The sequence below is a fragment of the Harpia harpyja genome, chromosome 1, assembly GCF_026419915.1.
Source record: "Harpia harpyja isolate bHarHar1 chromosome 1, bHarHar1 primary haplotype, whole genome shotgun sequence".
NCBI lineage: Eukaryota > Metazoa > Chordata > Aves > Accipitriformes > Accipitridae > Harpia > Harpia harpyja.
Genome location: NC_068940.1, coordinates 100,365,332 through 100,389,734, shown reverse-complemented (window position 1 = coordinate 100,389,734; position 24,403 = coordinate 100,365,332). Strand labels below are relative to the sequence as shown.

At 43.1% G+C, this 24,403-nt stretch overlaps 1 protein-coding gene across 5 annotated transcripts in view; it reads left to right on the top strand.

Annotated features, from left to right (window-relative positions):
- DPP6 (dipeptidyl peptidase like 6) overlaps nucleotides 1-20,185 on the top strand; it is a 577,844-nt gene extending 557,659 nt beyond the window's left edge. For all 5 annotated transcript variants that reach the window (XM_052806934.1, XM_052806950.1, XM_052806924.1 and 2 more), the window contains exons 17-26: nucleotides 1,523-1,570; nucleotides 5,787-5,885; nucleotides 8,196-8,265; nucleotides 10,150-10,344; nucleotides 11,082-11,136; nucleotides 12,056-12,161; nucleotides 13,610-13,668; nucleotides 16,171-16,243; nucleotides 16,343-16,416; nucleotides 17,964-20,185. In XM_052806934.1, the coding sequence (XP_052662894.1) occupies nucleotides 1,523-1,570; nucleotides 5,787-5,885; nucleotides 8,196-8,265; nucleotides 10,150-10,344; nucleotides 11,082-11,136; nucleotides 12,056-12,161; nucleotides 13,610-13,668; nucleotides 16,171-16,243; nucleotides 16,343-16,416; nucleotides 17,964-18,110 (926 nt within the window). In that variant the 3' untranslated portion in view covers nucleotides 18,111-20,185. The remainder of the gene's footprint in view (nucleotides 1-1,522; nucleotides 1,571-5,786; nucleotides 5,886-8,195; nucleotides 8,266-10,149; nucleotides 10,345-11,081; nucleotides 11,137-12,055; nucleotides 12,162-13,609; nucleotides 13,669-16,170; nucleotides 16,244-16,342; nucleotides 16,417-17,963) is intronic.
- The last annotated feature ends 4,218 nt before the right edge of the window (nucleotides 20,186-24,403 follow it).

The window sequence follows — 24,403 nt, the reverse complement described above, 5'->3', positions numbered from 1 at the left end:
GAGGGAACTGGGGCTGTTTAGCCTGGAGAAAAGGAGGCTGAGGGGAGACCTCATCCCTCTCTACAACTACCTGAAAGGAGGGTGTAGCCAGGTGGGTGCTGGTCTCTTCTGTCAGGTGGCTGGAGATAGGACGAGAGGACATGGCCTCAAGTTGCGGCAGGGGAGGTTTAGATTGGATATTAGGAAAAATTTCTTCACCGAAAGGGTTGTCAAGCATTGGAACAGGCTGCCCGGGGAAGTGGTGGAATCACCATCCCTGGAGGTATTTAAAAGACACGTAGATGTGGCACTTAGGGACATGGTTTAGTGGTGGACTTGACAGTATTAGTATGGTTGGACTCAATGATCTTGAGGGTCTTTTCCAGCCTAAATGATTCTATGAGTCTATGATTCTATGATTTATGATCTTCACCCACCCACGGCGTGGGAGACCTCTGGCCCTGCTTTTGGGATCTTTGCTGGGCCTATGGATGATCTTTCCCCAGCTGCTCACAGTTGCTGCTGCTGCATCGTATTACATTATGGGAAAAGGGAAGGAAAGTAAGATAACCACAATCTCTGAGGTTAGGAGTTAACCATTTCATCATTGCAGTGCTTCTTCCATCTTCCTGAGCAGTATTGTCAAACTCATTGGAAAAGCTATGAAGAGGTATGGTAGTAACATAGGAGTGGCTGTACTGGGTCAGACTGAAGCTCATCTTGGCCCACCGTCCTGCCTCTGAGAGCAGACAGCAGATGGTAACTGAAAAACAGAGAGAAAGAAGCTGACAACTACAAAATTAACCTAATCTCATGTACCATCCCATTTTTCTATCAATCAGCCACTTGGTGACTTTCTGAACAAGAAGTTAAATCCAGATCACTGTGCTAAGGACTATAGCATCCTACAGCATCCTGTGCTGAAGAATATAGCATCCTGTGGTAAAGACTATAGCATCTTAAAGACTGTAGCATCCTATGGCAATGAATTCTGTGGTTCACTCTTGTGCATTGCATAGTAATGATAATCCTCTTTGTATAATACTGACTGATTTCAATACCCAAATGCTGCATTTTAAGACAGCATATGTGGTCTTTTTTAGTGTGAGAGCTAAACTGGTGTTTAATTCATTTAAAAAAACCAAAACAACAAAACAAAAACATTTGCAAAACAGCAACAGTTATCCATAGCATACAAAATGTAAATGCTTTGTGCTGTGATGTTTGGGTGTCATTAGAATAATTTTAAAAGCAAGTGATTTAATTGTGTTTGTGCTAATTTTAATGTTTACAAATTAGGGAAAGATGCATTTAGTGGTCCGTTGGGAAAGGGCTTTGAAACCTCGCATGCCTTCAAGTCTACAGCACTGTCATTTATTCATAGACTCTTTCTAATACCAGGGTGATTTGCTTTTTAGATTACTCTTGCATGGAAAGCGAGTCTCAGGAGTCTTCAGCTCTGTGGAATTCAAAACCAGGTTCACGTGTATCTGTGTGTGCTTCAATAGATATTTAACCGACTTCTTTTCTTCTTCTTTTCAAGGTCCCCGAGTCCCGATGGTGACTGTTCACAACACAACCGATGCACAGAGTAAGAATGGGCTTGAGCCTTGCAATTCTGCAGAGAAAAGTAGCCAGGCAGGACACTGAGATGTAGCTGGTCTTTGGTAAACTTAGACTAGCAGGGACCCCAGCCTCTGCCTAAATGCAAGTCTTCTGCAAGTCAGAGGGACTTGCAGAGCTGTTGTGCTGCTGTCACGAAAGATTTCTGTTTGGGGTATGAAGACAGTGGTTTGGGCATGATGTTTGTTATCAACTTTCTTAAAAATTGCACAGTCCAGATCTCTCTCACGCTTTTTGTTAGTCTTTCGCAGATATTGATTTATGGCCTACTCAAAAATAAGAAATATTTAGCTTAATCTATGATTTTCAAAAAAAATCACTCTGGTATGGATTACCAGGTTGAAAGAGATAATGCAGAGGAGTGAACCCCACAAGTTGTACCTCTGCCTGGTTTTCCGATCTGTTCACAGGGATTGTAGCACTTATTGTTTGGTAAGGTTTTTTCGTGCTAATGACTCACACCTACACCAGTGTGAAGCTGGAATTATTCCAAATACAGGTTTTTTTCCCTCAAAATCTTTGGTACTGGCTGTAGCCATTGTCAGACTGGCTAGGACTCCCTGTAGAGCCCAGAGAGCCATGAGGTTTCTGGGGTTCCTCCTTCAAACCTGTAGCAATACAAATTATCCAGGAAGATCAATTTTTTTACCCCAAGTCAGAGTGGCAGAAAGCCTCAGATAGACAGCCTTTCTCTGTCCCTTCTCTACAGGGGTCTTAAACCAAGGTGCCCCTTCCTCTCCTTCATGAGTCTCACGAGACTTCATAGCAAGGTGTGGGACTGTGTCTTATGCGAAACCAAGATTTTTCTGCTCCTGTCACTTTGATGGTAGACCCTTATCTTTCATTTTAATGTAGAGTTTAGCCCAGCCTTAACCTGAAGTTAGGGACTTCAGGCATTGCTAGGATCCAAATAATAAGCAACACCTTTATTCTAGCTGCTCTGTACATGACTAGTTTATCAGGTATCAGTTTAGCTTAACTGGATTTACAGCAACTCACTGCTGTTGTCTCTGCAAAGGAGCAGAGCAAACCGGGGAATTTGGCTCTTGGCTCTCAATCTAAAGGTTTTCGGTGAAATGCTAAGCTCCTTCATTTCCCATTGAAGGTGGTAAGTGTCAAAGGAAAGACTCCAGTGGCACCAAGACATGTAAGAAAAAAGCACAGGATCCATCTTGCTTTATACAGTTTCTGTGTGTTCCCTGTTTTCTCAATTTCTGTTGGCGAGATGCATTTCAAGACCTTACCCCACCTAGAAAAGTTTTACTTGTAAGCAGGATGTGTACAGTGTGATCCCAAATTCTGATTGAATTATTTAAAATCAGATTTGTGGCTTATTGTATCCTTTGCCATTAAAATAGAAATACCCAGTAGTGTTCCATCTAGTGTCAAGTGTCCAATATTGTTAATGAGATGTATTGTACATTTAACTCTTAATTTATCCTTCCATCATTTTCCATATTTTTTTTTCCAATTAAAATGTTCCTTTGCAGAGAAAGACATGTATAAAATTTAGCAGCATCCTGGAACAAGCTAGATTAAAGCAATGTACTGCTGCATGACTGTCCTGTAAGGGCAGCAAGAGAGATGTTTGCTGCCAAAGCAAAGCAGCACAACATACCCTGGAACATGGCTTAGACCACCTGCTGTCATCTTGCTTACAGGGTCACCATGAGATAAATATTTCATTTCCTCGTGACTCAGTTTCCCTACTGGTCTATAATTTCTGGGTAAAAGTGCCACAATGGAGCTGACTGATTTTGCTGTCCGGAGGAGGGCTCTCACTGTGGAGCCAGGGTTATTGCCGCTGGCAATAGTGGGCTAGGGGTGTAGCTCCCTGTGCCTCTCTGGTCCCTTGTGAAACTACTTCTGCTATAAATGTGCAAAAGTTGGCACTTGTAGCTATTCTGGTCTGTAAAAATACAAGAATTGCTTTTTTAAGGAATACTGAAAGCAAATTGCAAGCTCCTAGCTTTTCAGTCTTTCTGCACCAGTGACCACTCATATCTCAGTCTGTGCACAAGCATGTATCAGCTCTTCTTCTTCCCAGCAGAGACCTGAGCTTGGCAGTGCCCTCACCAAGCATAACTCCTGAGCAGCCCTGGTGATGCCCCCAAGGCTCTTCAGCCTGAAGAAGATGTTGCCACGAGGCCAGGAGAGTTTCTTAACTCTGACCTGCATCTCCAAAGTCACTTTCTTTTTTTCCCCCTTAAACACAATACCTTAAGTTTACCATAGACATGGAGATGGCTGACTGGCTGTAACAGCATGTACAGCATAGTGCTCTCATGAACCATGTTATAGCCTCCTATATAGTTTTATAAAATACTTTTAGGTAAATAAAATGAGAGATAGTGTAAAACAGAAACAGCAAATGAAGGGCTTGAAAAAGTAACATAAAACACACTGAGACTAGTTTTATTTTGACAGATATATATGTGTAGCATTTATTACATAGAGAACTCGATCCGCTACCGAAATTCATTATTTTCTGCATATGATTAGCATTTCGTCTGGTTTCTTTTTTTCCCTCTCATTCTTTTGCTTTTGAATAAAGGGCAACTGACAGTTGCATGTTACTGAATTTACTTATTTAATATGAGCCCATTACTCTATAAAGGGAGTTTGCCTCTGTATTCTGCAATAATCTGATAATAGTGAGTTGCACTGAATATTATAGCGTGCTTACATTTAATTAAGCAATGACCATTTGTACTCCACAGACTCAAGCTCCCTGTGGTCCTAAAGCAGAAAAGGAAGTCCTTTAGGAGATATGCCAATCTTTTTTATTTCCTCCACAGTCTTCCTGGCTTTCTGTGACTGCAATTACATGAACAAATAAAACGGCTTGACTAAATTCCCCTACGTGGCAAGCCCCTTTCTGCTGATAAAGCTACTTGTGTGTGCCATAATTAAATGAGAATCTTAATATTTAACGAAACGTAATAGGCTGTTGCTTTGGCACTTTCATGGGGGCTGTGGTTTCAACAGAGATTGAAGAAGCAGGGTGAATAGTCATTGAACCAATATACTATTGCTGAAAGATCTGTGAAATGTATTAACTGGGAAGGGCATGTTTTTGTTCTGTGCCTGCCTGTTCAGCAGAGATGGGCAATGAAAGCATGATAATCAGGTACCGTAAGTATTATCTGAGGAGCTGAGGTTACACATCTATTTATCAGTGTGTCTCAAAAGGGAAGTGACAGTCAATGAAACACATAATTTGGTGCAATACCCTCATCCCTCCTTGGGTTCCCATGGCAGAGATAATGCCCTGGATCCCCCTGGTTCAAACCCAACCTGATGCCATGGGGATGAGCACTGCAATGTGCCCCCCAGACCAGGATTCACTGCCACCACAGTGGGGTCACCCCAGTCCCTGAATCCCTCCCCCGTGGAGCTCGGGAGCCTCACATCACCAGGAGACATTTCACACCACCTAGGACATACAACCTGAAACGTCTTCTAAAGACGGGCCCTTTCCTTACCAGCTGGGAAGCAATTGCTCTTTCTCATGTTGGAGGTGGCCACTTTTTTAGAAGAGGCTCAGCCGTTAGAGCCCATGGCCAGGATGTGGGGAATAAAGGTTAAATCTTGGGAAGGAGGAGGGGATCCTCTATTTCAGTCCCAGACAGTCCTCGGATAAGACACACAAGCAAAATGAACAATTCTTGAAACACTCTGAAAGCCAAGACTGCTCCAAAACCTGATGTTGCAGCGTTGTATGATCTTTGTCCACTCTTCCCTCCCCATGGCTTTCCGTCCCATGGATTTTCTCTTGTGTAGCAGCACAACCTTGTCCTGAAGCCTTCCATAGTCTCCTCCCTTTCCCCATTTATTATGTGTAACTTGGGCACAGACTTGAGGACCTCTTTGTTTGATATCTAGCTTTGCACAGCAGGTAGATGTCTGACTGGGACCCATAGTAGTGTCTCAGCACAGGAGGTCACATTCCCATCTGCTCTAAGTCGGCTGAATATCACTTGATTTCAGGAATATAGCTTTTTGCCAATGCAGAACCTGGAAGGGGTTTCAAATGCTGAACTGAATTAAATGTCTGTGAGGATTAGAAGAAAATTCTTTCGTAAGGAAACTGTGTTACAAATATTAAGGTGGCTGTAAAACGTTAAAATGCTTTTTCACAAACAATGCCAAAAGTTTTTGTGATCTTGTCCTTCTCCTTTCAGAAATTTTTGAGCTGGAGGTAAATGAAAATGTGCAGCTGACTGTAAATGACAGGCAAATGCCTAAGGTAGAATACATGGAAATCAAGATAGATGATTACAGTAAGTAGCACCTTTCCTCTCTCTTATTTTTCTTTTTCACTACTATTGCTGTGAAATGATACAGTCATCTTGGCTAGACTGGCAGGAGGAGAAATGACTTTGGCTCTCAATAAACTCACACAGTTTGCAAAGCACTCTCTTAGGATGTGCTACATAAGGAGGTTATTACAGAGACAAGATTTGATGAGAATGCAGCTGAAGAAAGGCAAAATGATAGGGTTGGATTTTTTCCCTTTTGAAATTCTCTTTGTAGAGAGAAAGCTACTCTGGGAAATGACACGGTGTGGTGCCCTCATTGTTTGGGGCATTTGCCCTAGCTGGACTGGTGTGTTATTTGAAATGGGTTTGAAGTGGGATGCTGTATGTGCTTGCTGGCTACAGCTGTGGCTGCCTTTCAGTATACAGTACTGAACTGCAGTGAATGAAGACAACTTGCCAATGGCTGCCCATCAGGATTCTTTGAGAAAGCCATATCATTTGATAGGGTAGAAAAAAAACCAGCTTTATGAGAAAAGCCAAAAGAAATTTCACCTGGATTAAAGGCAGAAACTTGGAGTAGTTTACATCCACAGATGGTGCATTATTTGTACCACTTGTATAATCATTCCCCACATATCTATACGCCAAAGAGACAGAGAAAAGCCTAGTGGCAAACAGCCAAAGTGTAAGCATTTTCTGCCTGTCTCTGTACTTGTACCTGAAACAACCTGAAAAGCATGTCCTCTGGCTGTAAGCAGATATCTTACCTATCTGTGGAAAATCCACATACTCAGATTTGTGCAATGGCTCCCAAAAATCCCAGTTTCTGTGTATGGTGGCAACTCTAAAACAAAAACCCAAAGAACCTGGGTTCAAAGTATGACCCATAATATTTCCCATGCCAAAAAGCAGTGTACCTCTCAGATTGGGTGCAGTGAAATGAAAGCAATGAGGTGTGATGGATGGCAGGTTACTGATTTCAACCATTACCAGGTGTTATAAACTGTGAAGCAAAGGCTGAGAGACAGTTGCCATTTGAAAAGGATAATAATGGCCCTAAAATGTCCTGCTTGCCCGTGGGCATTAGGAACATAAACCAGTGCATAAAATAACAAGAACAGACATGCACTTCCAGGCCTTATGGGCAAGAAAAGACAGGGAAAGAGCCTGTCATAAAGATGACATCTATCCCCCAGTGAGCCAATTCGTAGTGACACTGGCAGTTTATTAAGAATAACTCAGCTTGATGCTAAATATCTTAAATGCAGGTATCATTGAAATGCAATTCTGGTCATTTAACCTAAAATTTATATGTGTGTGTGTGTGTAATAAATAGAAGCTGGTTGGAGCTGTGTGGCTGTTCTTCTGTGTCCTCCCTGAATTTTCAAAGCTTTGGGCTTAACAGCCTTGAGAATGCTGCACCTAGTGCTTAGTTATATTTAAAGTCAAGCGGTGGCCTTTTTGGCTGTCCCTGGGCCATTGATCCAATTTGCAGCTATTAGCATTCAGATGGAATAACTAATTAGGTGGAGTGTCAGACAATAATTGCAAAGCAAACCACTTAAACCACACGGTTAATCTGTGTATTAATCTACTGAAAATGCTTCTAATACCAATTTAATTGCTGGGCCTTTGCTAATCTGGATTGTAGTTAACATTTTAAAAATAAATGTGCTCTTGTTAATGTGGAAAGCATTTGTATGGCAGCATTTTTGGCTATCGAGATGAAGCCATAGGAAGCAGTTAAATGAAGCTTCGGTGAGCACGTCCCTCACTTATATTGGTTCAGTACCGGTATAACAACATGGGCTTCGGCACAGTTACCTCCTGTTTTACAGCAAAATTAAGACCTCTGGAAATCAGGATTAAAATACATGTTTCTCTATGCGTCTTCACACCATTATAGCAAAATAATCCTATTCTCTCCCCCAGCCACCATACTTAATTGGGTTTAAAATTATCATTTTCATCGCCAATTTTCCCCCTCCTCTGCTGCCCTGAAATATTGATTTCTGGCTGCGTCACTCATCCACCTGCCAAAAAGGAAAATTATAGCTATTGCCAGATGTTAATTGAATGCTGTAAAAGTGATGCATGACTGAACAGCTCACGCTGTACTCCCGATTTACATTTCCTGTCACCTCGGCTATCATAATATGGGTCTTTTCTTAGACAACATCTGTGTTTCTAAGGTGTTATTTACCAGTGCCTCTGCTGAAATGCCATTTTGTTCCTGCTCATAAGAGGCCAAAACACCAGAAAAATCTATTAGAGTTATGTCAGTGTTCCCACACTGAAGACATGTTGTTTTTTGGTTTTTTTTTTGCCTAGAATTGCCCATGCAGATCTTAAAGCCAGCAACCTTTTCGGACACTGCGCACTACCCCTTGCTTTTGATTGTGTAAGTTCTCGCTTGTCCTTTCTGTTCACGTTATTGGGCAGCGTGGAAAGCTCGGCCATGGTCAGAGCCTTTTAAGATATGTTTTGTACAATGAACGCCAGGCTGCTTTAGCACCTAAGTCCAGCACGTTGGTCCCTACCCTCTGTCTCACCTCGGAGCTGGGAGAGACTAGACGTAGGTCCCTTCCCTCCCATGTTTGAGCAAAGGGTTTCAGCTCCCGGGAGGGTGCCCTAGTGAAATCCTGCAGAGTAGATTGCAGGATTTTGTGAAGTTGTTCCATGTACACTTGCAATTCAATAATTTTGGGGGCAGAAGCAGGAGGGGGAGGAATAAAAGATGGATGTTGACTTTCTGTCCCAGTGCTTAGGGCACTCACGCTGTGCTTAGCAGGTAGTTTTAGAGTGGGATGCAGTCAGCCTTACTGCAGCTTAAATTTTAGACACCCTCATGCAGCAATCCTTCCCATGTAAATGCCAGTGTTCCCCGAAGTGACAGTAAAGAGAGAGCTAGAAACCTTTGAAGATCTCCATGACGTTAGCATTTATATTAGGTAGGTAGGATTTCCTCCTGGCAGGCACAGCAGATGGGTATTTCTTTATGCAACATTTAGTAATAATAATACACATTACTGAGTTTTTTCTGGCAATTTGGAGAGAAAATGGGGTAGGGAAGTCACTCACCTTGAAAGAACCTGTTTGGCCCTGGCTGCGTCCCACTGCATCGCTTGCTCCCTGCCAGGGAACACCCCACGAGAGAGAAGCCTCATGCAGGAGTGACGAATGCCTGAACGCCATCCTGCACATCCCTCCATGAAGGACAAAAACACTGCAATAAGCGTGTCATTACATCACAAAATTACTGCAGAGAAAATGTACTTCATTATACAAGTGCTTGAGGAAGATTGGTACTCATCAAGCTAACAGCACTTGATTAGGCTGCCTCTGAAGCTGGATGTGCCTGGGTCTCGCTTGAATAAATGCAAATAACTGAAGTCACATGCACATTAAAATCCTGCAGTGAGTTGCCTGATGTCTCCAAGAACCCCAAAAAAGACAAGAAGTAGACGGAAGTGCCAGTATCTCTACAGTAATCCGAGTCCTAAAATATTACTTGTAATCATCATCATCATCTCTTGATTTTTCCAAGCAGTCTAGCTGAAGTGGTGTCCAATTTTGGGCCAACCTGGGCATTTTTAAGCTGTTAGTTTTATCGCTTTAAAAGTGTGCTTTCCCTCTGTACTTTTGTGAGTGACAGAAGTGATTGACAGCTCCATCTACAGCCACTTTCAAGAACCCCGTGGGAGAGGGAAGGGCTGGGCTGGGTGAAGGGGGGCAATAAATGAAACCCCAGCACTTGCCAGTAAAGAAAAGGATGATTGGTGTCTGCAAGCTTCATCCAACATATTTTGGCAGTGCCAGTGCACCCCAAAGCCAGGCTCCTCACAGAAACCCCTCCACCAGAAAAATACCATCTTTGGGGAATGTAGAATACAGATATAAATTAGAGCAGGTGTAAAAAGCGAAAACTCAACTGACCTCTGCGTCAGTGCCCTGGTTTCCTCACAGGAGGAATCCTGCCCAGTTAGTGATGTGCTTACTAGGTTTGTTCAGAGCTCAGCTTAGCGCAGCGATAGTTGCTGTGCAAAAAGGGAGGCAGAAACCAACCTGCAGCTTCCACCGCAGCCTGAAAACACATCCCACACAACCAGCCTTCCGCACATCATCGTTGCAGAGACTGGTCTCCCTTTCTTGAAATCTGCCCTGCCTTACAATGCATGCGGGAGCTGCCGGTCCCCATTGCCACGGCAAGCTCACGGCCCCCGGGGAGGGCGTTTGGCCCGGGCTTGGTGCCGTTGCCTTTGCTTGATGCCTATTTCTGTTTCAGAGACGGGACGCCTGGCAGCCAGATCGTAACGGAGAGATTTGAGGTGACGTGGGAAAGTGTCATGGTCAGCTCTCACAACACCATCGTGCTGAAGTTCGACGGCCGCGGGAGTGGCTTCCAAGGCACTAAGCTATTGCACGAGGTTAAGAGGAGGCTGGGCCTTTTGGAAGAGAAGGATCAGTTGGAAGCTGTCCGGTGAATGACGCTGTTATTGAAGCAATTAATTCATTAATGATAATTAACCCAAGACTGTCATTAGTCCTAGTTGCTTTAATGGTGTGTAGGGTAGAGCAAGGAGGCGGGAGGGAAGGACAATGTAGTTATACAGCTGTGACCAAATGATGGCATGTGGGAGAGAGCTCATGCCAGCCAGTGCAGAGGGAGAAAAACAAGCCTTAAACAGAGCTAAATTAGAGAACACTTATCTGTATCACGTGTTCAAAGCCTATTTATTTTTAGCTCTGTACAGTCATACAGCTACAAATAAGTAAGCTTGCATATCAGCTCCTACATTAATTTTTTGCTGGCCACAAAGTTGGAAAAAATCCATCTTTAAACCCTTAAACTTTTTAAAACAGAAAAAAACAGTGCAAAACCCTAGATGTCAAGACCTGTCATATTGTTAGATTTATTCTGCAGATAATCACGCTAAAAACACTATCAGAGTAGTGCAATAGCATCAGCTTTATTATGACTTTCAGAGGTAGTGCAGGTTATTTGTTGCCATTGCTTGATCAAATCCAACACAACAGGTTGCAAGATTAAATTGAACAGAGAGTCATGTGAAAGCAGCACGTAGCAGTGTGAATTTAGATTGTCTACATAATTTTTCTGTGGCTATCCCAAATTCAAGCTGATAAAAATCACAGTGTGTTTGCTATATGTAAGAGAAAAATATTTTTAACCCATTGTTTCTCCTCTCTAATTTTTAGGACAATGCTGAAGGAGCATTACATTGATAAAATGCGAGTTGGTGTGTTTGGGAAGGTAAGGTTTTCCCATTGTTCCTCTGTGCTTTCCAGTTGGCTGATGTGGCTAAGCAACTGAGCTAAATCCTGATTTACTGAATATGTCAGTGGTGACATTTTTATTATTATTTATTTTTTAGATAGTCTGCTTCTTGCTCAGAGATGTCAAAGATGAAATCTTTCATTTTATCAATGTATTCATCAATTATTTTTTTTTAATTAACTTCCAAGTGCAGAAAGTGCACTTTCTGACTATTTGTCAGAAAAACACTGTCAGATAATCTTTTTTTTTTTACCTTGCAAACTTTCATTTCATTTTCATCTTGTCCCTTAAGGCCTATGGGAATGTGGGTAGATCTAGCTTGTGTCGTACAAATGTACAACAACAATATTGATTTCTGAGTCTGATTTGTACCACAGTGTGTATCCGGCTGGGAAATGGCAATTGCAAAGTACACACGGTTTGAAATGAGAATGGGACTGCAAGTAGAAATTGTTTATTGTGGGAGATACAGGCTTAGAGTGGGGGAAGAGAGCTGCACATACAGCAGCATCTCTGCAGGGAATTGTTAACAGGCTGACGGCAGACGCTGAAATTGTGATGTCCATTTTAAATAGCAAAAGACTGGGGTAATATTTTGGAGAGGTAACATATCCCATTAGACCTACAGCCATCAAGTGGGACGAAAAGAGGCAAGCTCTTGGGCACAGAACCCTCCTGCCTTCTGGAGAGTGCAACGAGTACAGTGCTCATCTTCAGCCGCATCTGCCGAAGCCAGGGAGAAGTCCCTTATTTCATGTTTTTTCAGGGCAAGGTGTTAAAGGCTCTATAATGGCCAAGAGTTTGCTGCAAGGTCTCAGCTGCCCTGTTTCTGTACCCAAAAGCAGCAGCACTTCACGGCAGGACCGCTGATGCCCCTGCCCCTTCTGTGTTCCAGGATTACGGTGGCTACCTCAGCACTTACATGCTTCCAGCTGGTGAAGAGAACCAGGTGTTCGCCTGTGGAGCCGCTCTTTCCCCACTGACAGACTTCAAACTATATGGTAAACGCCATCCCAGAGCCCACAGACCCTCTTGCTGACCACAAATGATGTTTCTGCCCTATCCTTTCCCAGTTATCTTCTCTTTCTTCCCCAAGGTCCTGCCTGTTTTGTATTGTGTGTCTTCTTAGGACTAGCCATAAACCCCTTTTTTCACCCTCAAGAGAAATTTTGCTGGCACTAGTGGGACCAGCCATGGTGGTCAGAGTAATCAAATAACTTTTATTACTTACTCCTTTTAAATAAAGGAAAATTGGCTCTAAAAGCCTCCAGCCTCTGCCACCAACCTGCACCACTGCCTTGAACGTGCTTCTTTCTTACCTGAACCATCCATCCATGGAACCTGTGGTCCAGTCCGCCTGCCCCATCCTCTTTCTGACAGCAATACTCCACTTCACATGGTGGTCCTTTCTCTCAGAGACCCCACTTGCCTTTGCACTTAGTGCCAGTGAAAATCAGGGGACTGCCATGAAAGTCAGTGGTGTTAAGCCAGCCTGCAGGTCCCGTACAGTTATCCCCCAAACCAACGGGAACTTGCAGTAGGCTGTTGATGGAAATGGCCCCATATGAAAGGAGAGAGGGACACAACGAGATAGTGCTCTTCTCCTCTCATATTTTGGTTGCATTAATGCTGGGGGGACACACTCTTCTGTGACTTATTTAGAAACTGTAAGTATGTGGTTGTCGTGGTTTAACCCCAGCCAGCAACTAAACACCACGCAGCTGCTCACTCACTCCCCCCTACCCAGTGGGATGGGGGAGAAAATCGGGAAAAGAAGTAAAACTCGTGGGTTGAGATAAGAACGGTTTAATAGAACAGAAAAGAAGAAACTAATAATGATAATGATAACAGTAATAAAATGACAACAGTAATAATGAAAGGATTGGAATGTACAAATGATGCGCAGTGCAATTGCTCACCACCCGCTGACCTACACCCAGTTAGTCCCCGAGCGGCGATTCCCCGCCCCCCCTTCCCAGTTCCTATACTGGATGTGACGTCCCATGGTATGGAATACCCCGTTGGCCAGTTTGGGTCAGGTGCCCTGGCTGTGTCCCCTCCCAACTTCTTGTGCCCCTCCAGCCTTCTCGCTGGTTGGGCATAAGAAGCTGAAAAATCCTTGACTTTAAACTAAACATTACTTAGCTACAACTGAAAACATCAGTGTTATCAACATTCTTTGCATACTGAACTCAAAACATAGCACTGTACCAGCTACTAGGAAGACAGTTAACTCTATCCCAGCTGAAACCAGGACAGCGGTGATAATGAAAGACTGTAGTTTCTTACATATTCTTATTGCACTTTTAAAAGCTTTTAGAAATATGTCCTGTGTAACTAAGGCAATGTTAGAAAAGAAGATCTTTTTTAGCATTTTCAATATTTGACTCAGAGGCACCAGTGTACTCTCTTATGACTGAAAGAGATGTTTTCTTTTTTTCTTTTCAAGCTTCAGCCTTTTCTGAAAGATACTTGGGTTTGCATGGGATTGATAACAGAGCATACGAGGTAACTGCATGGACACTGCATTTCCCTGATAAAATGCAAACAGGGTTTTAACTCTTCCTCAATGTGTTCTCTTTTGGGGAGGGATAAAGGGTATGCAAGATGGACTTACTAGTAAAACTCTATATTTAAAAGGCAGCAAGGTGTCCTTCAGCCTGCTTACTGCTTTTGTTGTCTTAATAGTAATGATGGGTATGGTTTTTATTGATTAGCTTTCATGTCTGCCTCTCTAAAGTGGGTAAATACAGTTATTCCAGTTTTACAGATTGAAGGAGCTGAAGCTGAGTGACTCCAATGTGCCCAAGTGGACATGACGTCATGACCTCCTTTAAAGTTCATCCCAATGGTCTTGCCACTTTGATTCTCTCTGATGTATAATTTTTGACCCAAAGGCAAGTGAAGCTCAGCTTCCCTTGGCTTTTTCAACGTAAGCACAGATGTGGTATTTCAGGTAGGCAGAACCCTGTGCCAGAGTTGAACAGCACATAGAAAAGGAAACACAGCACCAGTTAATGAAGATATTGTTTAATATGTATGATGGGATCAGTCGGTTCATGTCTTCTTTCCTTCTATTACTTTATCAGGAAAAACCTGATAAAGAATAGTCACACAAACAAGATTTGTTACACAGAAGACATTGTGAAGCCTACTAAGCCTTGTCTTCAGCTAAAAGACATGAAGGCAGCAAAAGTTTGAAACTGTTTTCTTATGGAGAAGGCAGGTAGCACCCTGTGCCCCTGCAGTGGAAGCTTTTCCTGGCTATCTAAATACTGAGTTCATTGTCTCTCAGATTTTGCACTCACGATCTCTAGATCATTGCAAACTCTTTTTGTCCTTTTAGAAATTTGTAGGCAGGTCAGTAGAGGTGAAAGCAAGGGAAAATATTCCAGAAATGAGAGCTTTGTATTGCCACGCACTCTTCGTGCATTGAAAATCTGGCCTAAGCAAATAGGGTTACTTTTGGTTAACTTGGGATTAACTGGTAGGAACAGCACCTGAGCTCTCTGCAGAGCATGGCACTGTTCTCGGTACAGACGCTAACTGATACACATCTCACAGCTGAACCATGAATTGCTTAAGGAGAAGAACTGTTCCTAACCCATGGACCAGACATGAACTTTATGAAGGTCACATAATTCAAGACTTGATGTAGACTCCAAAAAAGCTGTACTGTGGTGTTGTAGGTTACAACTGAGGGAGCAGAAAGGAAGGAGCGGAGCCCTATAGGGGAGAACAGGGTGCAAGATATGTGCATACACCATCACAAGACTTAAGCATCGCAGCCAGCAATCTGAGAATGAGAGAACTCATTAATTAAGTCGAGCAGTAGAGGGAAGATCAGAGGGCACCCTTGCAAAATTTGCAAACACTTTCTAAGTCCATACAGAGTGCGGAGCTGCAAGAAAGCCAGAGCAGGCCTGCATCCACCAAAATTTCCAAAAACTTGCCTCTAGCACCAAGGAAATATGCAGGGCCACTTCTAATGTTCCGGGTTGCTTTCTCTTTTAAATGAGGAGAGATACACGTAATCTGTAATGTAAAATAACAGTGGCCATATCTTAATAATACATGCCAATGTTTTTAGCCAGCTAATTTGACCTCCACAGCCAGGCACGGAATGTCCTGTTGCTGTTGGAGATGCACTTGTCTATCTTCCGTGGAAACCACATAGGACAGTGGGAAGATGAAAACAGGTGAAAGATAGGATTGATACAAGGGTGTCTTAACTGAAAAATACATTAACTCATGTAAGTGAACCAGAGGTAGGGCACATACATTTAAAGAGTGAAGGAAACTTGAATTTAAATTGAGAGCGCTATTATTCCCTGCCCCCCTATAAAGCAGTAGCAGCTGTGATTTGAGACGTACATTCCTTTTGCCACTCCAAGATTTTTTGGAGTCTTTTGGAGTCTCTGTGAGACTTGTATTCTTCTGAACAATGCAGCAAAAAGTGGAGAAGTCCTTCATTTCTCTTACCCAGTACCATTTGGAGTCACTCAGATTTGTATTTCCCCCGTGCATCTGAAAGATAGTTGGGGCAAAGGCATTCTCAGCAGTGGAGACTTGAATTTAGTATCACATCCTCCCCCAGGCTGTCAAAGCTCATTGAGGTTGGCTTTCAAACCATACCAAAGTCACTCCAGCTCTCCAAAGAGTTCTTAGGCATAGGCACCTGGGCACGCTTTTCATCAGTGTTTTGTATTCACTGGAAATTCACTTTGACATTTTCCATGTGTTCTGCAGTTCAGGCTTTTGGTGAATACTATCAGAACAGATGAGGGTCTCTGACCTCTTCCTGCTGCTGATACTGAGCCTGGAAGGACAGGGTGGGAGTCTATTTTACCTCCAGACTGATTCAAGTAGCCAAGAGAATATGCTGTGCGGGTGTCTGCTTGTTATCCTTGTGATGAAGTATCAAATGGAATTAAGTGTTTCTATTTTCTCCCTATAAATTGCTAATTTCTAGCAAGATTTTTAATCTTATTGCAACCTTTACCTTCACAGATCACCAAATTAGCACACAGAGTCTCATTACTGAAGGAACAGACATTTTTGATCATTCATGCTACTGCTGATGGTAAGTTAGCCCATCTTTTGCACTCATTATATGTTTGGGGTAGCTTTGATTTTTCTTAATTAAATCTGTCTCTTTAATGATTGTAATCTGTTTTTACAGAAAAAATCCATTTTCAGCACACTGCGGACCTTATCACACACCTAATTAGGGCAAAGGCTAATTACAGCTTGCAGGTACAGTATGTGTTTCCTTTTTTCATAGTTGAACAGTTATTTCCCAGGTTGAACTCAAACTGGTGTTATGAAGCAAGCTTTGAAAAGCCACTTGCAAACACAGCCCGGCAGTAGAAATAGCACCAGCATATAATGTGTTCCTGTGTACTCCCGTGCTTATTTGATGCCAATATTTTGGTTTGGACAGCTGTAGAACAGTTATTGAATTACAGTAAATTAGGTTTCGAGAGATGTATCTCTAAGGAATTGATGCCTGTTGACTTTCTTTGGGAACAACAGGCAAATTCAGGATGAATTACAGGGAAATGGGGATCTAAATTAAATCAACCAGAAAAGTTAAGGAGAGAAATGTCACTTAAATCTGACACCCCACTGCAAATGACATACTCTGGTCTAGAAAGCCCCTCTTTCCACCGTATTACATCTCTGATTTGCTGAATGCCCCATGTCCAAGCCATTAAAGCTCCCAAAATGAACCCATCCACCAGCCATGGGGATGGTCCCTACCCTCTGCTATATCCCAAGCCACAGCCAGCAGAGTGCAACTAGCCCAGGCTCAATCCATGCCAGGGACCATGCTAAAGCCCACCGTATAGACGATTGTGTTGCAGTGCCCAATTCCTACTAACGCTTGATTTACTGAATACCAGCTCCCTCTGGCTGCATTACTGCAGAGCTTCATGTGATGGGTATGCTCACTCCATCATGCTCCAAATGCAGATAGGATGGAGCACAGACACGGGAGCTAAGCAATGAGCCCGGCACAGATTTAGTCAGCGCTAAAATGACTGAGATGCCCCTGCACATTTCCCAATGCAGAAGCATTAGTACATTGGAGCTTGAAGGCACCAATGGGTTTGACGCATGTCAAAGGTTAGTTGAGGACTGAATGGAGGTCTGAGGGATCTACATCTTGGACTGAGGTACTCAGAGCAGCAGTGAGACACCTCAGTCCTACCTGCAAGCATCCAGCCCTAGAAACTCATTTTTCCCCCTTCAATGTCCCAGTCTAGACAACCCAGTATGATCGTCTCGCATTCCTTCAATGTGCAGAAGGTGCCTGTTCCATTTAAATGGAAAGTTGTGTTTAAACTATTTCATTTCTAGCTTCCCACACTTTTTTTATTTAATTACTTCTCCAGCAAGCTTTATTTCAATTTTTTACTTAATGACATTTTTTCTTTAAGGCCCTCATTTTAGTCAGTAAAACATAATGCCGTTTCTCTCCACTGGGTTTTTTTCAGTTTTCACAAGGAGCAAGCACTGTTATTTGTAAGTGTGATCTGGTTCTGCTTAGCCTGAACTTGTTCAGAATGGAATTAAATGGAAAATCCTCCCCCAGAAGAGTTCCTTTTGAAGGAAGATGCAAGTCTGTGCTTAGAGCACTGTGGTATCTGAATTACCATGGACCTCATGTGCATCTACGGGAAGGCACGCGGTGCTGAGGAGAAGCAGTGGTTTTGCAGGCCAGCTCAAGCTGCAGATATGGGTGGTCAGTCCTGAGACTTTAAGCTCCTAACAGTGTGCATTTACCTGTTTCTTTGCAGATTTACCCTGATGAAAGCCATTACTTTAGCAATGCAGCATTGGAGCAGCATTTGTACAACTCCATTGTCAACTTCTTTGTGGAGTGTTTCCAAGTTCAGGACAAACTCCCGATAGCCCCACTGAAAGAGGAGGAGGATGACGATTAACCCTACTTGTCCGTGCTAAGCACAAGGCAGATCTCTCTAACAATATGCAACTGGATCATTTTCCTGAAGAAAGAGATGTTACGTTGTTAGCATGTATTTAAAGAAAACTGAAAGCAGCTCATCTGCTTTACTTGACAGCAACTCCTTCCTAAATGGAAGAACATTAAGCATGGTGAACTCAGCAGAAACTGCTGTCTGAAATTAATCCATCACAACCAACATCTTTTTTTCCTTTGGTTTTTTTTCTTTTTTTTTTCTTTCTTTTTTTGTTTGCCACAAAGTGACTTCTAGCGTGAAAGTGGTAAGACATTGAACTTGAAGGAACACCCCAAGAAACCGCTTTGAGGACTGGAAGACTTAATGTCTCTTTGCATTCAAGCAATCAAGCAGTAGCAGTGAAATCCATCATCCATATTAAGGTTACTATAGTTAGCATCACACTGTGTCAGAAAAAAATCTAACCTAATACATGGAAAAGATTATAGCACAATTATTTTAAAGGATACTGATTCATATATACTTGCCTGCTCTTTCCCAAGTTCAGAAGGTTTGTCTTTGGTACACGACATACAAATTCAATTGTACAAAATATCGCTACAGTTACAGTGATCTTTACCTTCCTATAATTATTTCTTTGTTTTGTGTAGCTTTTACTTCTGTTTTCATTGGGCCTCACATGCTTACCTTATTAGCTTCTCAGCTTGTTCTGGATGGGGAAAAAACATACACTGAATTAACCAACTCACTTCAGACCTTAGGGATCTAAAGAGGCAATGGGGGTCCAGGTACCCAGAAAAAATCTGTTAGAATAAAGCAAAGGAAATCTCACTCTCATGTTCCTGGCATAGCCTTTGCCTGCAAGACTGAGTATTTTCCTTGGCAGCCTTGAAAAATATGCACATAAATAAGCTAAATCAGCTTAACATTGAGATATTTTTATTGTACTGTAGAAAAATATGCGACGGTCATGATTATTCTTTTTCTTTTAGTGTTCGAACAATTGGTTGGTAACCTGTTGGGGAGCGGCTAGATGAGGCTATGGTAGCAGGAATTTGTACCAGATACTTCGCAGATCATCTCATAAAGCCATTTAAACAGAACCAGTGTGCAGAGATTTATTGCACATGCTGTCTGCGGCTTAGTTGTATTCCAGGTCAATGATTAGCACATTCCAAACATGTTTAATTATCTCTTCTGCTCACACTAGTTTTGCCAAGCATAAAAGAAAAAAAATAATTGGAGCATTTTTGCTTTAAAGTATCTAACACTTCATTACAGCGGTGCAAAGCAACTTTTAAAACTTCTTGTGAAAACATTCACCTCTCAGAAAGAAATCCAAACTTCATTCACTTCCACTTAACTGCGTCATAAGAATTTTGACTAGTGTCGCTCCTTGTAAAATATTCTGACCAAATGTACAGCCAGTATTAATACTGTATATTTCATTTTGTTGTATATAAAGGAATGTAAGTCAGTTCTTCGTCAGGTCCCCGATCCAATATTAGTCTTGTGTTCAGCATGCATGCGATAACACTTCTTTGCTGATCAGGACTCTTTAGAAGTACTAGCTTGGAAATATAACAATTAATGTAATTTCTTTTCTTGTTTTGACAGCTTGAATATCAATGCCGGTTTCTACTTTTTACATAGTACTGTGGGTAAACTCGCATCCTGACAGCAATGATGATGTTTCCATTGTGTTCTTTAGTGTGTCTTTTTTATTATCTTTATTTTAAGCTTTGAATGTTGGTTGTACTTTGACCATCATGAAAAATATATTGATAAACCACAGAAATGATCTAGTTTGGTTTTGATTATCTTCTTTAATTTACAGTGCATCGACATTGTGTGAACAAGAACTACGGTATAAATCTGCTTTATCTGGCAAAATGCCAAATAGACAATAAGAATGCTGCGTGTCCAGATTTTGCTACACTGAACAGGCTCAAAAGCCTGAAATGAACTTGACCCGAGAAATGTAAAAATCTGCTCTGTCCACAATCTTTTGTAGAAAGAACTTTAGGATGTGGCATGGTAGTGTTTGTTCATTCATGGAATAAAACATTATTTTACCACCCTGGTTGCTACTGCTGTTATTTAGTGTTAAGTACTTAAATAAGCATCACATTGCTTGAAGTGCTGTTCCTGGTTGAACTGAGCCCAAACTCCAGGGTGCAGATCAGAAAAATGAAAACAAGTCTTTAAATACATATCGCCATTTAGTCTGCCTGTAACCTTGGTAAATGGTGTCACCATGCTAAATGGTGACTGCTTTTGAGGAAAACACGAAGTAGCACAGAGTGGATTCAATCCCAAAGTAGCAGGTCGTGAGAAGACCCCTATCACCCTCTTGTCTTTGATAAAAAAACACCTTTCCTCCCTTTCTGCCTGCTGACCTGGCACACAGGCTTCCTGAGGACATCAGCCAGGCACAACAGCTTGACCAAAGGGATTTTTGCTGTTTCATCCATTGTCCCTTTCCCAAAAGTCACTTGTGGGTTATGAAGTGGGAACAAAGCGCTAAAACTTCCTAAGTCTTCCAGAGGAGACTTTTCTGCAGATGATTCTCCATCAGGAAAGGGGCAAGCAAGAGGAGGGAGTCATCCCACCTGAATTCAGATGTTTGTTTCCCTTCAAGCCAAGGGGAGAGCGATATACCTGCCAGGGCGATCCTCAGACACCTCCCTTAAACAAGGGGCAGTTTTCCGTGTGCCCATTTTGCTCCACTGGCTGCGGGGACGGGAGTGACTGTCCCAGACTGAAACAGCTGGGGGACAAGTTAGTGCCATCCTTAGCTGTCCCCTCTAACAGCACTTTGTGGACTGCAAGATCAGCTAGATATTCCTACACCTTCTTTATACCTGGAAAGGAAATCCAGGAAAGGAAATTTCATAGATTTCCTGGGAAAATGGAGATTTTTGCTCAAATTAGAAATCCTGGCTGTGACTGTACCCTACAATATACTGTCCTTTTCATCTTGAGCAATAACTTCAGGAAAGATTTAAATCTGCACAAACATCCGTGTCTCTAGGCCTAATAAAGACATGAAAGACCTTTTAACCCTAAAAGACTAAATCAGGTAGCAAGGCTGTGATGGCAAGCAGCCACCTGTAGGTACAAGGGTGACAAGGATCCTTTCCAATGGCACCTGCTGACTTGCTGCACCTCGTCAGTGTCCAGGGTGATGTCCCATCAGCTGATACCAACTTGACTGAACTGGATTCACAGGAAGAGAAATTTGATATTTCACAGCAAAACCAAGAAACAATTGTGGACACTCACTCTAATCTTTGTTCCAGCAAATCAGGAAACAAGAAGCTTGAGCACTGGTACGGGGCAGGCAGATTGCACTAGTACAAAATAGCTTTGCTGTTATTATAAACGTAACTAATATTTTTTTATTGTCCAAACAAATCAAGCTTATGCTTTCAACTAACTGGCATTTCTGGATGCCATAATGTTCAACTGTGGCATCCCAAAGCAAAAGAGAACTAATGAGCAGTGCCCTGCTGATTCAGAAGGAAACCACAGAAGGAAAAATGAGGCATTGCTGGTAACTAATTAACAAAGCCAGGCAGCCAGCCATGTTTGTAATTGTCTATGGGTTCAGGCATGGAGCATATATATACCCGTCCAAACTCTGCCCACGAGCTCAGGACAAATAAATGCTGCATCTCTGAAGGGTAGGAGGAAAAAAACAAGAGTGAAGGAGAAAGGATATGTGGGATGCTCACAACACCTTTCCCATGGGAAGATCAGTGGAGAGTGCTGTTAGCGATAGGGAGAAATGGGTGTTTAGTGGGGAAAACCAAAGGAACGAGGCCGGTGCTGGTATCCTCATGGAGCCGTGCTGGTACCTAGAGAGGTGTTTTTGCTTTTGCTCTCATGCTCAGGTTGTCTCTCCAAAGCTCACTCAGGTCAGCAGCGGTAAGGCGCTGGATGTTTTAACTTTGCATATCGGGTCGCAGGGCACATCTGCCCTGCAGTCCTTCCCGGGGCTGCAGCAAAGCTGCCAGACATGCTGCGGTGAGGGCTGGGGTGAGGACACTTTCTTCCTTGTCCTGGGTAAATGCTGGCTCCTCTCAATGTTCATTCTTCCCTGGACACCTTATCTGCTTTCCATTTGCAAAAGAAAAGGAAAAGGCAAAAATGGAAAAGGTAACAGAAAAAGCTCAAGATCTTGCTTGCCAATTCCTTAACCGTTGCCTCTTACTGAGCCAGCTGTTTGCTTATTTCTGTTTTGCTCTCCCAACTTAAGCTCCAGGCTGGAGGCTCAGAGCAGAGCAAAGGGCACTTGCTAAGACCTGTGCCCTGTTCCCACTTCATCTTTCTGTCTTCTCCCCATTCAGCATGGTTACAGCCTGAAAGCAAACCCAGCACCCCCTTAGAAACTAGACAGAGACAAATATAAAAGCAGTGTGGTGAGCCCCCCCCATAAGCCATAACCAAAATAAATTCTTTATTCTAATAGCTAATGCATGCTTAGCTAGCATCCTTTGCTTGGTGCTTATTCTTTTGCTGTGAGGGAATAAGGAAGAGAAATCCCCAAATATGAATTATTTGTCCTCCCCATTGCACCAGGCTACATGCTATGAAGACGCGTGCTGGTCCGGCTCTGCCGGCTCCCACCGTCCAGCCGGCCCTCCATCCGCCTCGCAGCCTCAGCCTTTCCAAACCTGTGGTGGGTGCAGAACCAGGCAGCTCACAGAGGAAAGGGAGACGGTGTTTGGGAAGGAGACCATATCATAATAATCAGGTTTCGACAAAGACAAGATGAGCCTAGAGAGGCTTGTAGCCAACCAGCGTGTCCAGTTGAGGTGTTCCAAGTTGTGAAGGGTCCCACATTACCCTCCCACTGCCCGCTGCAGCTGCTGCAGGCAGATGGGACACTAAAACCCAGGGGGACTCATGCCTCTGCTGTTGGAAGAATCCATCAGTTTGATATAGCCCTGAGCAGGACAACACCCATCGCCTACGGCAGGTGCCAGGATCTTACCTCCACGGTGACACAAGCCACTGAGCAAGCATGTACACAGAAACTAGGCTTTGGTCTTCTCTCCTTTTTGGCATCCTCCACCTAAGTCAGCTCCAGAGCCAAGAGAAAAGGACAGGTCTAGTCTGCGTGGTAAGCGATGATCCTGCTCTCTGGGAGCAGCTGCCAACATCTTTGCTAACCATTAAGAGAGGCAAATCTTCAACTGTCTTAATGTCATGACATCAGTGTGACCCTGTGTCTCCTCTTAAAACAGTGTCCCAGTGTGGGACTCTGGTCTTTATATAAGAACTAGAGTTTTCATTTCCAAAGCAAGCCCCAAAAGTCAAATGCTGTCTGCAGCTTTTTTGTGTGATTGTAACAACCTGAAAACACTGTCTGGCTTTTCCACCACAGCTCAAGAAATGAAGGGCTGAAGACACCCTTTTTCTGAGTACCCTCAGGTGGGATCACCCTGGCTGACCATCTCCGAAGGGGACAGAGGGAAAGTGGAGGGACGTCTGGGGACAGGGACCAGTGGGAGAGGAGAAACCACCCCTGCTGCCACTCGTGCACCAGTGCGAGGCAGCTGGGCAGAGGTGTCCAGCCCCCCAGCCTTGGACCTGCCCCAGGATGGGGGAACCAGCTTCTCCGCATCCCATAGCCGAGTGCAAGACCACCCTCCTGGTGCAGTCTTGGGTCCTTTATTTGGCCACAATAATCAATGTCCTCTGTAAGCAACAATTTCTGCTACAGCAGTTGTCTTGCTGGCAGCTTTGAAGGGGAAGATTCAGAAATCCTTTGTAAAATGGATTTTTTGCTTCTTTTTTTTTTTCACTTCGAGACATTCATTAAAAGCCTCATATTAAATGAAGCTACATTTTGCCTCCTCACTGGGATAACAGCTTTAATCAAAATGTCCATTTCCATGATCGAGAGAGAAGAAGAGTAAAAAGCAAATATAGATGGAACAAGGCCCCAGGAAAGCACAAAAGTAAACCATGCTCCAGTATTCCTGTGGAATAGCAAGGTTCCCTCCAGTTTTTTTTTTTCTTCCTTCATTATAAATATACCTTTTGGGTGATTTTAAAGCACCAAACAGCTCTTTGAGCTGATGTGAATGCTCTCATCCTTGCTGGAAAAGTTATCCAGGCCTTACGCTGTCTTTGCAACAGCAGTTGCCAATGTCCTGAAATGTAGTTTGTGCTGAGCATTTCCAGTAACTCGAACTGACACGTAATTTGTAGTGAGTGTTGGTAACCAGCCTGCACAAGGTCCCGAGTACCTGCTCCCCACCGCCTCGTCTGGGAGCACTTCAAAG